At 41.5% G+C, this 18,220-nt stretch overlaps 1 protein-coding gene across 3 annotated transcripts in view; it reads left to right on the top strand.

The window, feature by feature from the left end:
• The window catches only part of chek1 (checkpoint kinase 1), a 47,541-nt gene that overhangs the window by 25,542 nt on the left and 3,779 nt on the right, over positions 1-18,220 (top strand). For all 3 annotated transcript variants that reach the window (XM_048615673.1, XM_048615675.1, XM_048615674.1), the window contains 6 exons: positions 831-935; positions 3,277-3,372; positions 5,917-6,028; positions 7,500-7,677; positions 15,282-15,413; positions 15,719-15,820. In XM_048615673.1, the coding sequence (XP_048471630.1) occupies positions 831-935; positions 3,277-3,372; positions 5,917-6,028; positions 7,500-7,677; positions 15,282-15,413; positions 15,719-15,820 (725 nt within the window). The remainder of the gene's footprint in view (positions 1-830; positions 936-3,276; positions 3,373-5,916; positions 6,029-7,499; positions 7,678-15,281; positions 15,414-15,718; positions 15,821-18,220) is intronic.

Raw genomic sequence — 18,220 nt, forward strand, 5'->3', positions numbered from 1 at the left:
CAGCATCTGCAGTTCCTACTATCTCTGTATCAAATAGATATTGAGTTATGACTATGCTTTGATTTGGTTTGTTACCTTTGAAGCTTTTTGTCAAGCAGCTGACAGATTTTGTGTGAAAGTTGCTGCATAAGGTTTGAGTTCCAAACTTTATCTTGAATAGGATGAAGGTGACCCTGAATCTTTTTATCTTTCATAGGAAATATTACAGGAGAGGACCTGCTGTGGTTTAGTTCATTTTTACTGCAGTTAGAATTTTCCATTTTTTAAAAAAACTTTTGTCTTTCATGGGATGTGGGTGTCACTGGTAAGACCAACATTTGTTGCCCATCTATAATTGCTCTTGCTGGGCTGTTTCAGAGGGCAGGTAGGATTCAACCACGTGGCTGTGGATTTGGAGTCTCGCGTGCCAGTCAGACCAGGTAAGGACAACAGATTTCCTTCCCTAAATGACAGTAGTTCACCAAATGGGTTTGCATGGCAATTGATCATTTTTTGGTGGGAGACAGGGAGGAAAGATGAATTAAGGCCACAATTGAATCAATGTGATCTTAGTGAAAGGTGGAACACCTCAAGGACTGAATGACATACCCTCCAGTTAGTTATGTTCTTATCCTTTTGGAGCCGCACGTGTCCACAGATGTGCAGCAACCCCATTGTAAAATCAGATAATGCCCTGAAGCCAAGTGAAAGAATTTGGAAGTGCCACGCTCTGGAACAAAAAGGCAGGCACAACAATAAAAAATAGAGGGGACTTTCACGGGAAAGCTGCCCAATTGTCGGAATATATCTGTGGTTGTTCTTCTTTGCTGACAGATGATTCTGTGTTGCAGAGCTACCCTGGGACCAGCCTGCGGATAGTTGTCAGGAGTACTGTGATTGGAATGAGAAGAAACTATACCTAACACCATGGAAAAAGATCGATCCCATTCCACTGAGTAAGGAAATGATCAGGGATTTGCTCCTTGGACCATATACGATTGAGAATATCTCTGACAAATTTACAGTGGGGAGGAATTGCTGCCCCTTTAGGTGTTTATGGTTCAGTGGGTAGCACTCCTGCCTTTGAAACAGAAGGCTGTAGGTTCAGTTCCTACTGTGAGATTTGAGCATGTAATTCTGGAATGACATGTCATTATAGTACAGCACTGTCAGTAGTGCTATCTGTTTTCTTATTTACTTGGCTGACTGAGTAGGCCCAAGGAGTTGAATCGATGCAACTTTGCTATGTGTTTTAAAATCTTTTAAACTCTTCTATATTGTTAGACCTTTGTTTTATTATTTCTGTTTATTGTTAAAGAAAATCTGTAATCTTTTGTGCCTGTGTTTCAATGAGTGCCCATCATTAAATTTAAAGATTTCATGCTGGAATCTTGATTTGTTAGTGATTAGTGAGATCAGCTGAGATCATAGCTCCTGTTTTATACAATAGTTAGACTCCTTTTGCCATGAAGGTCCCTCCTTCCCAACCTCTCTTCTTGCCTGGGAAATGGTGATCTACAGGTTAAACCACCACCAGCCATACCTCTCTAATGAGAGAGTAGCCCTATGGTCCTCTGGAACTATGATGACTTTACTTACTTGCTCCTTTTATGTTGAGAGAGAAAATAAACTTTCCCTGCTGGGTAACATCCCAACATCAGAGCAAGTGAATTGTTTTGAAGTGTTGTTGTCTCTGTAGCCAAGAACTGCTACCTCACAGTGCCAGAGACTTTGGGATCGATCCCATCCATGGGGGTTTGCGCGTTCTCCCCATGTCTGCGTGCATTTCGTCCGGGTGCTCCAGTTTCCTCCCACAGTCGAAAGTTGAGCAAGTTAAGTGGATTGGCTATGCTGAATCGCCCCATAGTGTCCAGGGAAATGCAGGCTAGGTGGATTAGCCATGGGGAAATACAGGGTCACAGCGTTAGGATAGAGGGGTGACTCTGGGTGGTACTGTTCACAGGGTTGTTGAGGACTCGATGGGCCAAATGGTCTGCTTGCACACTGTGGGGATACTATGATTTTATAACAATGTTCCACAAATTGTAGTGAAATGGTCAGTTAGTCTGCTGACTGAGAGGTGAGTGTTGGCCAGAGCACCAGGACTGCTTCCCTGAACTTTACACTGTCAGACATTGCTGACAGGACTGTGGGTAACCAAGGCAGGAAAGAGCTGGGTTGATCGTTCACTTGGGTCTGTGTAAGGTCACACTTCAGTCTGTAGTGAGCAAGTTGGGCTTGATGTTGAACACAATTGAAATAATTAGTGAACCTCTTAAAGCATAAGCAGACTTGTCTTATATTCCCTACAGTGAGTTAAGTTTTTTTTAACTTTATTCTGTGTAGAATTTGCTATTTTTAATCGTTTGCGCTGATGCAGGAATCGTGAATCTAGTTATGCACCTGTCATTGTGTCAATGACAAACATGCACTGTTGTTGTAGTAATGACCCAAAGAGAATGAATGCCAATATTCATTTCATAACTGCCTTCAGTAGGAAAATTCCAGGATGTAACTAAATCTTTGGAATTTTGGTCAAGATGAGTAATGGCTCTAAGTTTTTTAATTTTCTGGTCTTCCTTAATTATTCCACAAAGAATAGCCAATACTTTTCATTGCTGTCCCTGTGACGTGCTCTGTAATTTATTTACAGACATGTTCTTCTTTATTCGAGTTTTCCTTTGGACAGCCCTGAATACCTGGTCATGTAGCATCGGACATTGCGAAGTAATTGAATGAGACAACGAAAATAATTAAAGGAGTGCTTTGGTAGAGGAAAAGAATCTATTTCTCTGGTGAGGGAAGCACAAGGCGAGGTGGCTTAACCTTAAAATTTCAATTAGATCAATCAACAGTGATGTCAGGAAACACCCTTTCTCAGAGAAGATGGTGGAATTCTCATCCTGTAAGAAGGTGGAGCCAATTTCAAATTTCAACATTGATAGATTTTTGTTAGATGAGATCTCTGAAGATGAAGGAACTGGAGCTGAGATTTGATGTAATTAAATGTCAGAGCCGGCTTGGGATGGGCTGAATGGTTTACTCCTGTTCATGTGTGCTTGCTGCGCTTCCCTATATGCCCTACTGCTGTAGCTGGGGCACCCCAATTATTCTACTGTTTGTAAACTAATTTCTACTGTTATAGAACTCAAATGTTTTGTGCTGTAATGCAATAGCAGGTGTTAACTTACAGATGGAAAAGGGGCAATGTACATCTAGCTGTACATTGACAGTAGCTCATTCTGTTGAGACTTTTCGGCATTACCTTTTATATGATTATCTGTCTGGTTTATGCAGGCCTGCTGAACAAAATTCTGATTGAAGGCCCAAAGGCCAGAGCCACGATTTCAGATATTAAAAAGGACAGGTGGTTCATTTACCAATTTAAAAGAGGTAAGTCAATTTGACCGAGCACTTGTATCTTCCATTGCTTTAATGGTAAGTGATGTAGGCTGAACACAGATCATGAAGGAAATGCAGTTAGTCCCTTTATGATATGTAACTGAAGCAACATTTGAATGCTCAGTTCGTTCGTGAAATGTGGTGATTCTAGCTGATTGGAGAGGCCAGCCTCTTTATTCTACAACTATACCCTCTGGTCCTAGAGGGGAAACGTCCTCTTGGCATTACCTTTCAAGCTCATTAAGAGTGAAGAATATGTTAAGAATATGTTTCAATGAGATCACCTTGCATTCTCCTAAACTCTTTGGAGGAGAGTCTCAAACTGTTTAGCCTTTGCTCATAAGACTGTCCCTCCATACTAGGATCATCCTCACGAACGTTCTGTGTACTACCTATGATGAAATAGCTTTCTTTTAAATAAGCGCACAGAAACTGCTGTCAGTAATCCAGATGTGGTCTCTCCAACACCTTGTACAGTCACTAAGATGCCCCTTCTCTTATACTGCAGCCTCCTTGAAATAAGGGCCAAAATTTCATTAGCCTTCCGGATTATCCTGCTATACCTGTGTGCTAGATTTCTGCATTCCATACACAAGTATCCTCAAGTCCCTTTGTGTTTCAGCTTTCTGCAATTTTTCTCCATTGAAATAAAATACTGGTCTTTTGTTCTCCCTTCTAAAATGAGCATTAGATTTTCCGTGGCTGTGACCTGGCAAAGTTTGATTATGAAGAAAGATTGGATCTATTGAGATTTGTTTTCTCTGGGACAGAGGAAACTGAAGAGAGATTTCATTAATGTGTATAAAATTATGAATAACTTAGACAGTGAATGGAAAGAAGCTATTTCCCTCAGAGATGCCATCAATATCATGGACATAGGTTTAAATTTATTGGTAGGATTAGCGGGGAATTTGAAGAGTTTATTTTTTTACTCAGAATGGTGGGAATGTGGAACTCACTGCCTGAACCTCTCTCACTTAATACCTAACTGGATTTGTACTTGAGATGGAAAGCTACACTCAAAGACCTGAAAAGTAGGATTAAGCTGAATGGTTGTTTTACAGTTGGCACAAGTACAATGAACTGAATAACCTCATGGGCTGTACATGTCTGAGATTCTAAAATTTTATTCTTTTCTGTCCCTACTGAGTACTGTCAGACCCATTGTGTATGCCCTGAACTTTTTGCTTTGAGTGTGGGTGTCGTTGGCTGGACCAGCATGTTTTGCCCATCCCTAATTGTCCAGAGTGCAGTTATGAGTCAACCACATTGCTGTGGGTCTGCAGTCACATGTACCAGATTAGGTAAGGATGGTAGTTTCCATCCCTGAAGGACGTTAGTGAACCAGACATGTTTTTACTAAAAACAGCACTGTTTATGTGGACAGCATTAAGCTACCTTTTATTCCAGATTTTTATTAAATTCAAATTTTGCCGCTTGCTATGGCCCCAGGTCCTCAGAATGTTATCTGTGTTTTTTGGATTAATAATCTAGTAATAATACCACTAGCCCCTGCAGTTGGAAATTGTTGAATTGTCAAATTCAGTTGGGAATGAGAAGTGGTAATAGTTGGTTGCAAACTGTGCTACTGCTGCTTCCAACTAAGAAGAGTGGGCTTAATTCAGTGGCAGATGTTTGGTGCAGATCTGCTTTATCAAGTGCACTGTGCCATCCTGACAAGGAGTACAGGAGGTAAGTGTAGCCCGTTACAAAGAGGATTGGATTACCTTTGTGTTGTACTCTTCAGGAAGGGGAATTGGCATTCAGTCACAGTTCTGTTGATGTGCTTGGGAAAAGTTTTTTTTGTTTTTGCTGTTCACCCACTGCTGGAAAATGCAGTGTTTGAAACTTAATATATGGCCACTTGATTCATTGAAACTTGTACTCTTTTCCCAAATACCCCACTGTCCAGTTAGAACTGTCATTTTCATTTTGAGCCTCTGCCCATACTAAGACAACTGTTTGAAACATTTTTAACACCTTGTTCAGCAAAACAATATACTCTCACTATTGCTTCCTAAGTTGTTGTGTGCTAATTTAAAGTTTTTTGTTTTCCTTGGTTCCTGGTTCCTACTTCCTACTTCATTCATAGTAGTATTGTGCCATATGCTGTCTGTGATAATGAAGACTTTTCTAACTGTAAACAGATCCCAATTCTGAACCACTTACTTTCTAGCCTGCAGAGTGTAAGCTTTGTGTCTGTTGTATTTTAACCCATTGCAATTTGGAATGATATTAATGTTCTGCCTTGAACATAAGCACACACACACTCTTGCAGTGTTTTTATGTTTTCGGAGAACACTGAGAATGTCAGAATTTTGTCCACTTGCTTTTTTCCCCCACTTTGCTGACTGGACAGTGAATTGGGAAGAAATACAGGCAGAGTACACTAATGGTGTGACTGAAACCCAATTAAATGACAGACTTTACCCTGAGAGTAAAGCTGTCCATTTTCCGAGGGGCAGGAGGTCTATTATGTGCAATGCTATCAAATCTTCTGACTGGCTCTCTGCTTTCACTGTTCCTTTTTTCCAGGTGTGAAGAGAGCATGGTTATCCTCTGGTAGTCCCAATGAGTCGCAGGGGCCTTTCACTAAACACATTCATTCTAATGTGGATCTATCCCATGTCAGTGGCCTGCCCTGGAGGTAAATTCATCTGAAAAGATATGCTTTGAGCTAATGTCACTTGCAATAAACAAGCACCTGAGCCTTTATTTATTTATGAATAGGTTGATGGTATGTGTTAATGTTTATAGTCTGGGTTACACTACCTTAAGCACTTTGATTCAAGGCAGTCGTTATATATGAATTTCAAATTGTGCGAATTGCTTGGAGAGCTGGGTCCACTCAATCACTTTATAATTCAGGCAATGTCCTGCTGTCTCAAATCAGTTCCAAAGTTGCATTTTATATTTAAAATGGAAGAATGAGTGTTGTTTAAGTGTAACACTCAGATTGGTATTCCCTGTGTTTAAATAAAAATGTGCAGAACAGTTTGAGTTGTGAGAATAATCGCACAATGAACCTATTGACACAAACCTAACTGGATTCAGTTAATGCTTCTGTTCCTAACGTTTACACAATTGTGTAAGTTATGACGGGATAGTTTGGCCCATCAGTTTATCCCTCTGTTATATTAACACCCGCAAAAGAAAACTGATGTTTTTGAATCTGGTAGTTTCCTATCAGATTAAAAAGTTTATTACTTGGAGTAAGAGTGCTCACTTAAAATCGATTTATTCCATTAATTTGTCCAAGTTTCATGGATTAATTTTGAAATAAGAATCTAACTTCACCTTTAATTTTTGATGCACCTTTGTAAGGACGCCTCCTTTCTAGCTGGTAAAATTTGTGTTTCTTCAATACTTCTGCATAGCTGATGATCCCTTTTTGCTTTGGGTTAGAGCTTGCTTTCATATGGAATCCTTCCCAGTATTGGAACGTCCCAAATCTTTACTGCCAACAAAGTGTGGTTAAAATGTAGTTGTGGTTGTAACCTAGGAAACATGATAACCAATATATACATAGTAGTGTGGTAGTTTTTAGTCCCGTTTGTTTGGGGATAGTTATTACACGATCGTTGGGGGATTTTGTCTGCTGTTCATAATAGAGCCATAAGATCTTAACATCTCATTGGAAAGAGGCCACCTGCAACTGTTCAACACTCCCCCAGTACTGATGTGGTAGTGTTATACTAAATAATATGATGAGCAATCGAGGGCCAATGGGATGTGGGTGTTTATTGTCCATTCCTAATTGTGCTGGAGAAGGTGGTGGTGAGCTACCTTCTGGAACCACTGCAGGCCTGGGTGTGTAGGGACCTAAAGGTGAGTGTGCTCCCTTTGATATTCATATGGTTATTTCTCCTCTTCCACTCTCTTTAATATTTGTAAATGCACAATATTTATATTATTTTGTGGTGCCCAGAATTGAATCCTGTCCTCCAACAATAACTGTGCATTGTTATAGCCCAACTTAGCCTCTTGTCCACACACTCAATATTTGCCCCTGCACCCACTCTACCAATCTGTGACCCTGTTCAAAACATTCTAACCAGAAATGGCATACTGCTGCATGTTCTAAATTCCAGTCTTCTGCCAATTTTTATGTAATACAGTGAGGATCAAGCAAGGTATTCGAGTTCCCAGCCTGAACCTCGGGTTGCTTTGTCATCATGGGACTCCAATCACTCCAGTATTGATAATCTGGTACAAGGGATTAGTTTCTCCCAACCTACTTGCACAGACCACATGCTTGTCAGCAGCCAACTGCAAAGCACACCTGGATCATCGCAGGTAAGATGATTGATTTGCTAAGATTTACCAAGGATGGCAAGGTTAATTTATCAAACTCCCTCAAAACCAATTTGTATTTGCATAGCACATTTAATGCTATTAATGTACCAAAATGGTTCAAGACACTTCAAATGGATCTTGACACCAAACAACAGAGATATGAGAATGGTGTGCAAAAGTTTGGTTAATGAGTTTTGTTTTTTAAGAATGGATTTAATGTAAGACAGGGATAAAAATATTTGAGGGAATTTCAGAACTTCATGCTGTGACAGCTGAAAGCATGGCTGAAAACTGCAGGGATAGAAACATTGAAAATATGAGTAGGCCTTCGAGCCTGCTGTGCCATTCATTAAGATCGTGGCTGATCATCCACCTCAGTACCATTTCCCACTTCCCCTCATACCCTTAAGCCCTAAGAACTATACCTAACTCCTTCCTGAAAACATTCAATGTTTTGGCCTTGACCATTTTCTGTGGCAAAGAATTCCACAGGCTCACTACTCTTTAGATGAAGAAATTTCTCTTGATCTCAGTCCTAAATGACCTAGTCTGGGGTTCTGGATTGTCCAGTCATTGGGAACATCCTTCTTGCATTTGCCTTGTTTAGTCCTGTTAGAATTTTGTAGGTTTCTGAGAATACCCCCTCTTCCTTTTAAACCCCAGTGAATATAGCCCCAGCTAATCCAACTTCTTCATATGTCAGTCTGGTAAATCTTTGTTACACTCCCTCCATAGTGAGAACATCTTTCCTCAGATAAGGAGATGACAACTGCGCACAGTACCTCAAGTGTCTGTACCGTACAATTGCAGCAAGATATCCCTGCTGTACTTGAATCCTTTTGCCATGAAGGCCAACATGCCATTTGCTGTCTTCACCCACCACCTGCTACACCTGCATGCTTACTTTCAGCGACTGGTGTACTGGATTTTCAAGGGGCCGGAATTAGAGTGTAGAGATCTCGTAGAATTATAAAAACAGAAAAGCTTACAGAGGATAGGGGTCAGTGCAAAAGCCATAGAGATAGTTATTGAAGGTTCCCACTTTGGCCTCATTGATAGAGGTATTGTTTTGTGTGATGTTGAGCCATGAAGATCAATAGATCCTAACATTGAACCGGTGTCTTTGTTGAATTTATAGAATCTCTCACTGTACAATTTAAGTTGCAATTAAGTTTAAAAACAACATTGTCTTATCCAAAACCAAACTCCTTCAAAGCCGGTTTCATGGGTGTGATGGAGCTGGTCGAGGTTAATTAGCTTCATAGAAAATAGTTTCAGGAGTACGCCATTCGGCTGTTTGAGCCTGCACCACCATTCAGTATGATCACATAGTTTCAATATCCCACTCCTGCTTCCTCTACACTGCTTGATCCCTTTAGCCTCAAGGGTCATGTCCGGCTCCCTTTTGAATATGTCTAATGGACTGGCCCCAATGGCTTTCTGTGGTAGAGAATTCCAGGCTCACAACTGTCTGAGTGAAGAAAATATTCCTCATCCAGTCCTGAAGGGCTTATCCCTTATTCTTAAACTGTGACACCTAGTTCTGGACTTCCCCAACATCGGGAAAATTCTTTCTGCATCTAGCCTGTCCTGTCCCATCAGGAGTTTGTATGTTTCTGAGATGTCCCCTCATTCTTCTAAATTCCAGTGAGTACAAACCCAGTCGATCCAGTCTTTCCTTGCACGTCAGTCCTGCTGTCCCCGGAATCAGTCTGGTGAACCTTCGCTGGACACCCTCGATATCAAGATTGTCCTTCCTCAGACCTGGAGACCAAAACTGCATACAATATTCAAGGTGTGGCCTCACCAAAGCCCTGTATAACCGTAGCAAGACATCCTTACTCCGATACTCATGTCCTCTTGCTATGAAAGCCAGTATGCCATTAGCTTTCCTCATTGCCTGCTGCACCTGTATGCCAGCCTTCAGCAACTGTTCCACCATGACACCCAGGTCTCACTGTACCTCACCTTTTCCTAAACTACCACCATTCTGATAATAATCTGCCTTCTTGTTTTTGCTACCAAGTGGATAACCTCACATTTATCCACATTATATTGCATTTGCGAAGTATTTGCTCACTCAGCTGGTTTGTCCAAGTCACCCTGCAGCCTCTTCATATCCTCCTCACAGCACACAGTGCCAACCAGCTTAGTGTTGTCTGCAAATTTGAAGATATTAAGTTCAATTCCTTTGTCCAAATCGTTAATTTATATTGTAACCTAATGCACTAAAGGTTATGGTGGTAAATAACCACTGAGGAATAGTTTTTAAAATTGCCCACTTTTTCACAAAAATGGCCTTTTTTAAGAAAAAAAAGACTTTAAGAAAGATCCACAAAGTGTTAATTAGGGATAGCATTCAACAAAAAATCTTGAAATATTGTAAAAAATAATGGGAAGCCTGAAGAATGGGAGAGTTTTAGAAACCATCAAAGGGTGACCAAAAGGTTGTTGCAATGAAGGAAAATCGTGAGGCAGCCAGAATTATAAAAACAAAAACAAAAGGAGGAAAGTAAATCCAAAATGTCAACTTTCCTGCTCTGCTGCTGCCTGAACTGCTGTGTTCCTCCAACTCCACACTGTATTCTTGGAAACTAACATCTCTTGGATGCAGACAGTGAAATTATCAGTGATATCACGGAAAAGTGCAGAGATGTTGAGCAAATTTTTTCTTGCCTTCACAGTTGAAAATGCAATTTCCGTACAGAAATAGAGAATAAACAAGGTTCTTATGAGAGATACTAACCAGCAGAGAAAAGAAGTGTTCAAGTAATCTAAGGGACTGAAAGCTGTCAAATCCCCAGGATTTGGCTTACATCCTACTTTTCTAAAAGAGGTCGCTTCAGAGATGGTGGATAGACTGGTTATTATTTTTGCCAAAATTCTGTAAATTCTCGGACAGCCCCTAGTGGATTGAAAGTCAGCAAATGTAGTTTTGATACATGTAATGCTGGTTTTCAAGAAAGGCAGGAGAGAAAGAACAGGGAACCATAGCCAGTTAACCTGATGTTAGTCTTCGAGGAAAATGTTGGAAGCTGTTACTAAGGAACACTTTAACTCTGTCTAATCATATTAACGTTTTCTATGGATTTTAAGAGCGAAAGTTTGATTGATCTTTAATGAATTTACCTTGTTGAGTAGCTTGGAAAAGCCAGTAGATGTATGATACTTTTTTAAAAAGACATTCAGTTAGGTGCCACACAAAAGGCAAATATGCAAGGTAGTGACTCCAATTTGGGGGTAATGTATTTGCATTTGTGGGGAATTGGTTAATGGACAGGAAGCAAAGATTATAAGGATATTTTCAAGTTGGCATGGTATAGCTCACTAAGTGCTGTAATTATTAACACTGGGGCCTCATGTCTACAATTTATATTAACGACTTGGATGGAGACACCTACAAAAATCTATCTAGGTTTGCTGATTTGTAAGCTGTGAGGAACATGTGGAAGTTGCAAAGTGACTACCATGAGTTAAGTGAATGGGCACCAAGGTGGCTGGTGGAGCATTATGTGAATGAGAGAGATTATTTGCTTTGGTTGAGAGATTAGAAAAACAGAATATTTTCTAACAGGTGTGAAAGTTGTAAAAGTTTGTGTTAATAGAGACTTAAGTGTGCTTGCCAAAGAACACCAGTTAGCATGTTGGAACAGCTAGAACCTAGAAAGCAAATGGCATGTTGTCCTTTTTATTGCAAAGGGATGTGGAGTACAAGGAAAAAGTAGCCTTGCTATTATTATGTAGGTGAAACTACACCTGGAGTGCTGTGTGCAATTTTGTCTCCATATTTATGGAAAGATAAATCTTGCCTTGATGGCCGGTACAGTGAGCATAGAACAGTACAGCTCAGAAACGGGCCCTTCGGCCCATCATGGTCCGTGCCAACTATGATGCTATTCTAAACTAACCCCATTTGCCTGCGCACGGTCTGTATCCCTCTGTTCCCTGCTTGTTCGTGTGTCTGTCTCAATGCCTCTCAAGCGTTGCTATTGTATTTCCTCCTACCACCTCCCCTGACAGCACGTTCCTGGCACCTGGCACCTACCACCCTCCGTGTTTTTAAAAAAACTTTCCTCGCATGTCTCCTTTTAAACTTTTTCCTCTCTTACCACAAATAGATGCCTCCTAGTATTTGACATTTCCTTCCTGGGATAAAAGACCCTGACTATCCACTCTATCTATGCCTTTCATACTTCTGTTAGGTCGTCCCTAAGCCTCCAGTGCTCTAGCGAAAACGATCCAAGTTCGTCCAACTTGTCCTTGCAGCTAATACACTCCAATGCAGGCAACATCTTTTTAAACCTCTTCCGTACCCTCTCCAAAGCCTCCACATCATTCATATAAAGTGGCGATCTGAACTGCACGCAATACTCCAAGTGCGACTGAACTAAAGTCTTATGCAGCTGCAACGTGACTTGCCAGTTTTTATATTCAGCGCCCCGACTGATGAAGGCAGGCATGCTGTAAGCCTTCTTTACCACCTTATCCACTTGTGCTGCCACTTACAGGAAACTATCGACTTGGACCCCAAGATCCCTCTGTATATCAATGCCCCTAAAGGGCCTTCCATTTACTCTATACTTTCCGATTGCATTTGACCTCTGAAAATCTATCATCTCACGCTTGTCAGATTAAGCTCTATCTGCTGTTTCTCTGCCCAGCTTTCCAACTGATCTATGTCCTGTTGAATCCTTTGACAACTTGCTGCGCTATTCACAACTCCAATCATTTTCGTGTTGTTTGCACACTTATGAATCAGACCACCTACATTTTCATCCAAGTCATTTAGATATATTACAAACAAACGTCCCAGCACTGATCCTTACAGAACACCACCTGATCACAGACCTCCAGTCAGAAAAATACCAATCTGTAACTGCCCTGTGCCTTCTATCACCAAGCCAATTTTGTATCCAACTCAACAACTCACTGTGAATTCTATGTGACTCAATCTTCTGGACCAGCCTAACATGAAGGACCTTGTCAAATGCTTTAGTAACATCTGTATAGACAACATCCACTGTCCTACCCATATCAGTTGTCTTTGTCACTGCCTCAAAAAAGCTCAATCAAATTTGTGAGACAAGACCTCCCCTCCGTAAAGCCGTCCTGATTGTCCCTTAAGTTCTTTCTCTTCCGAATATGAGTACATCCTATTCCTAAGAATCTTCTCCAATAATTTCCCTACCACTGACGTAAGATTCACTGGCCTATAATGTCCTGGATTATCCTTGATGCCCTTAAAGAAACAACACTGGCTATTAGCCAGTCTTCTTGGACTTCGCTTAAGAGGGTACAAAGCTCTCTGACAAGGTCCCAGAAATCTCCTCCCATGCTGCCTTCTGTATCCTGGGATAAATCCCATCTGGCCCTGGGGACTTACTTACCTTACTGTTTTTCAAGACACCCAGCAACACCAGCTCCTTAAAATTGACATTCCCTAGAATATCAACATATCCCTCCCCAATCTTACCGTCATCCACGTACATCTCCTTGGTGCATACTATTTTATGGCCCTTACCCACTTCCTCTGGCTCCACACACAAATTCCATCCTTTGTCCTTGAGTGGACTTCCGTTTTCCCCAGTACGCATATGTATATAATGCCTTGGGATTCTCCTTAGTCCTACTTGCTAAGAATATTTCATGGCCCCTTTTAACCCTCCTAATTCTGTTCTTTTCTGCTTCCTCTGTATTCCTCAAGGGCCTTGTCTGACTTCAGTTTCCTAATCTTAAATATGCTTGTTTTTCCTTTTTGACTACATTTGCAATATCTGTTGTTATCCAGGGTTCGTGAATCTTGTGAACCTTTTCTTTCATCCTTACAGGAACATGCTGGTTCTGAACTCTAATTAGCTGCTGTTTAAAAGATTCCCACATCAGTTGTGAATTTACTGTCAAAACAACCCCTCAATCTAACTTCCTTAGTTCCTGCTTAATACTGTTATAATTAGCTTTCCTCCAATTTAGCACTTTCACCTGAGGACCAGTCTTATCCTTATCCACAACTACCTTAAAACTTGTGGAACTATAATCACTGTTCACAAAATGCTCCCCCACTGAAACGTCAATCACCTGGTCAAGCTCATTTTCCCGATACAAGGTCTAGTATGGCCCCTTCCCTCATTGACTCTCTACATGTTGTATTAAGACACCCTCCTGGATGAACCTAACAAATTCTGCCCCATCCAAGCCTCTGGCACTAAAGAAGCCCTACTGGGGAAGTTAAAGTCACCCACCACAACAACCCTGTTGTTTTTGCATCTTTCCATGATCTCCTTCCATATCTGTTCCTCTGTCTCCTGCTGGCTATTGGGAGACCTGTAGTATAACCCCATCACAGTGATTGCATCTTTCTTCTACCTGAGTTCTAGCCACATAGTCTCACTGGATGAGCTCTTGAAGATGCCGTCTCTTAGCGCAGCTGTAACATTCTCCTTAACTGGTAATGTGACTCCCCCACCACTTCTACATCCCTGTCTATCGCACCTGAAACATCTAAACCTTGAAACATTGAGGTGACAGTCCTGCCCTTCTCTCAACCAAGTTTCTGTAATGGCTACAATATTGTAGCTCTGTGTACTAATCCAAGCACAAAGTCTGTCTTTTAAACACCTTGCATTAAAATAAGTACACTTCAGACCACAAGTCCTCCTGTGTTCATTAATTTGATCCTACCTGTTCTTCCTATTAGACTTAATAGACTTAACGTCGATCTTCTCCTCCAATGATTCTACGTGCTGACCTACTTCTCTGGCTCCCAGCCCTCTGGCACACTAGTTTAAACCCTCCCGCGCAGTGCTAGCAAACCTCTCTGCCAGGATAGTGATGTCCCTCCAGTTTAGGTGCAACCCGTCCTCCTTGTACAGGTCCCTTCTGCCCTGGAAGAAATCCCCCAGTGATCCAGATATCTGAAGCCCTCCCTCCTGCACCGGCTTGTTAGGTTCAATAGATTGATTGATTGATTGATTTTGGAGGTGAGAGGATGTTTCCGTAATGAGAGACTAATTCTGGTGTCCTGTATTCCTGTATTTAGAAGAATGAGAGGTGTCCTCACTGTCTTACCTGTAAAGTCCTTTTTCGGTGAGATTGCTTCTTGCTGGAGAGTGTAACATTGAGATGAGGAAAATTCCTTCACTGAAAAGATTGTGAATATTTGAGAAGCAGGTTGTAGATGCTGCAACATATTTTCAAGGCTGGGATAGACAAGCTCTTAGTCTCCAAAGTAAGGTATGCAAAGTGAGTTGGAGCAAAGACGCTTGTCATGATTAAGTCTAATTGTAGAACGCCCTTAAGAAGTCATAAACTCTACTTCTCTCTTACGTTCATATTAAATCTTTGACCTGTATGTGCGTTATTGAGAAATATAGATTTTGTTGTACTGGCTGAATTGTTACGGAGCAAAGTAGTGTTTCTGTCACTGGTTCTATGTTCACAGAATGGCTGGAACAAATCCTTAAAGCAGACCTATGATCGTCAGGTCCTCCTCACTTGGCATCCTTCAGGAAATGCGTTTTTAACTATCTCTTTTTATGCAGTTTACTGAGTTGTTTGTGCACTGCATCAGAGTACTCTGTGTTCATGTCAACCTGCTTGTTTTACAGAGCTCTTGGCAACGGTTAGTGAAACGAATGACTCGGTTCTTCACGAAGTTGAATGCTGAACAGTCCTACCTGGCCCTGAAAGATGTTTGTGAGAAACTGGGCTACACTTGGAAGAAGAGCTGCAACAACCAGGTAGGGTGGTTAACATATCTGCGGATGAAATGACTTTGTTTCAAGAAATTTACCTGAGGGCTTAAGTTAACATTTTGTTGCATGTCACTCTGTCATTTGTTGAATTAATTTTATTCATACCAGAAGAGTCATGAACGCAGGGTCAGCAATAAATAAATAAGTAAATGGATAGAACATTGAGCGCAGGTCACTCTTTCCCCGAATAGGAGCTTTTAAAACAAAAAACCTTAGTCTGGGTATTGCTGGTGGTTGTATTGTGGAGCCTTGAGCATTAAGGTTCATGTGTATTTGTGCTGGTTTTCTAGGTGACTATATCAACCATGGACAGACGGAACAACAAGCTTATATTCAAAGCAAATTTCATCGAGATGAATGAGAGGATTCTGGTAGATTTCAGACTGTCCAAGGTAAAAATTAGTTAATCCTCAATCTTATTGTTTACAGGTTTTCTTACCTGGGATAAGGTGATTTTAGCGGATTGTCAAGTGGCTTCTTTCTGTTCCTTTTGTCTTTTAACCATTTTCACTGGCAGGATTGCTCATTTTTCTTTTTACGTTATCCGGAAACCTCACTAGTGTGTCAGTGTTTTGACTGTCACCTAATATAGTGCCATTTATGTCTGACCAAATAAAAATCATCAAGCTGTGCAACCAGTAAAAGGCCAAATGTCGGTGCATCTAAATGTCAAGTTCAGTTCTCCCCAGTTTTAACTGTTGCTGTTTTAATTTGTATTCATCCTGATTTTCAATCAATTTAGTTCAACAAATGACTGGCAAGAAAAATATATAATGCAGTGAGCCCTGATTATCAAGTTTACTTAAGACTGGGGAAAGTGAAGAGCAGGTATTTGTGTCCCCAGTTGGTAGAATTCTGATTTTGAGCAGAGTGTTATAAGCTTTGGAACAGTAGTTAGAAGAATGAACAAATTTACTTAATTTTTGCTTTGTACAAGTTTACTTTCAAAACCAAGGGGAATGTAATACAGTCACCCAGTACTCTTTCTGTTGAAGGCAATCCTCCTGAAGTTTTAACAAAGTACGAAGCTGGAGGAACACAGCAGGTCAGGCAGCATCAGAGGAACAGGAAAGCTGACATTTCGGTTCGGGACCCTTCTTCTGAAATGGAGAAGGGGAGGGGAGCTCAGAAATAAATAGAGAGAGGAGGGGTGGGTCTGGGGAAGGTAGGTAGGATGGACAGGTTGTGCCAGGTCAAGGAGGCAGGGATGAGAGGGAGGGTTGGTCATGGGATGAGGCCAGGGTTGGGGAGACTTTGAAACTGGTAAAATTTACGTTTAGGCCATTGGGCTGTAGGCTCCCGAGGCGGAATATGAGGTGCTGCTCCTCTAGTTTCCGGGTGACATCATTGTGACACTGGAGGAGGCCCAGGATGGACATGTAGTGACTACTGCACCCGATGTGGCCTCTACATCGGTGAGATCAAGTGGAGACACTGTGACCATTTTATAGAGTATCTGCACTCTCTACGTGACAAACTACAACACCTTCTGGTCGCGAAACATTTTAACTCCCCCCTCCCACTCCCTGGGTGACATGTCCATCCTGGGCCTCCGATGGCCTAAATGTGGATTTTATCAGTTTCTAAATCTCCTCATCCCTGGCCTCATCCCATGTCCGACCCTCCCTCTCATCCCCGCCTCCTTGACCTGATACAACCTGTCCATCTTCTCTCCCACCTATCCGCCACTCCTACCTCACTGACCAATCCCCACCACTGCCTACCTGCACTCACCTATCACCATCCCACCTACCTTCCCCAGCCCCACCCCTCCTCTATTTATTTCTGAGTTCCCCTCCATTTCTGAAGAAAGATCCCAAACCAAAATGTCAGCTTTTCTGTTCCTCTGATGCTGCTTGGCCTGCTGTGTTCCTCCAGCTCCACACTTTGTTATCTCTGACTCCAGCATCTGCAGTTCTTGCTATATCACCTTCTGAAGTTTTGCCTGGTACGTCTGGCAGACAGTGCTGTTGGAGTCTGAGACACAAACTGTGTTAGCAATAACACTCGGTGCTTTGGACTGTTAGCCCACCACTGTATTTTCTGTTTTGTGTGGTGCACAGATCCTTCTTCCTGTACATCTGGGAAGATTCTGACACATCCATGAAGCATTGCCTTAAAATTATTGTCACCACTTTGGAATGACTGCGTGCTCATGAATCTTTTGTGTGTGCTGTTATTTTTCCTATTGCAATGTCAGGTCCACAATGTAACTGAGTAGATTTGGCATCAATAATAAGGGCAGTTAGCTGATAATAGCTAGAAAAGGAAGGAGTGTTAGTGTCCCGAATGGCTCTGCATGTCAATTGTGAATTGATGTCTGCTTTGTAAACTAGACTACATAAACTTTTGAACTCTGAATTGGCCCAGATCCATCTGTAGATTTATGTCTGAGATTCAGACTGATTCAAGAGGCTCCAAGTGAAAGGCCAGTTGGCTTCATGTCCAAAACCCCTACATCTTACTGTTACTGCAGGCCTTGGATGAATATATTATGGGGGAAGAAAATGTTTTGCTTCATTTTGTTTTGAAAACTCTTTTAAATTCCTGATATGCTGGGATTTGTTTGCACAGGCAATATTGGAGCGCCTCACCAAAGTGATCATCCTTAATTTAAGATTTTGTTTGCTGCAGCACCCAAAACTCAAAGCCAAAGGAGCTCCACTGTTATCACTGAATAGCTTTTTCCAGTAGGGGTCACTGAGAAGCAGTGCAAATCTGCCTAAATCTGTGTTCCCCTCCTTGTCAGCTCCCTGATGCAGAGCCAAATTATTTGCAATCCTGAAGTTGTA

The sequence above is a fragment of the Rhincodon typus genome, chromosome 32, assembly GCF_021869965.1.
Source record: "Rhincodon typus isolate 14 chromosome 32, sRhiTyp1.1, whole genome shotgun sequence".
NCBI lineage: Eukaryota > Metazoa > Chordata > Chondrichthyes > Orectolobiformes > Rhincodontidae > Rhincodon > Rhincodon typus.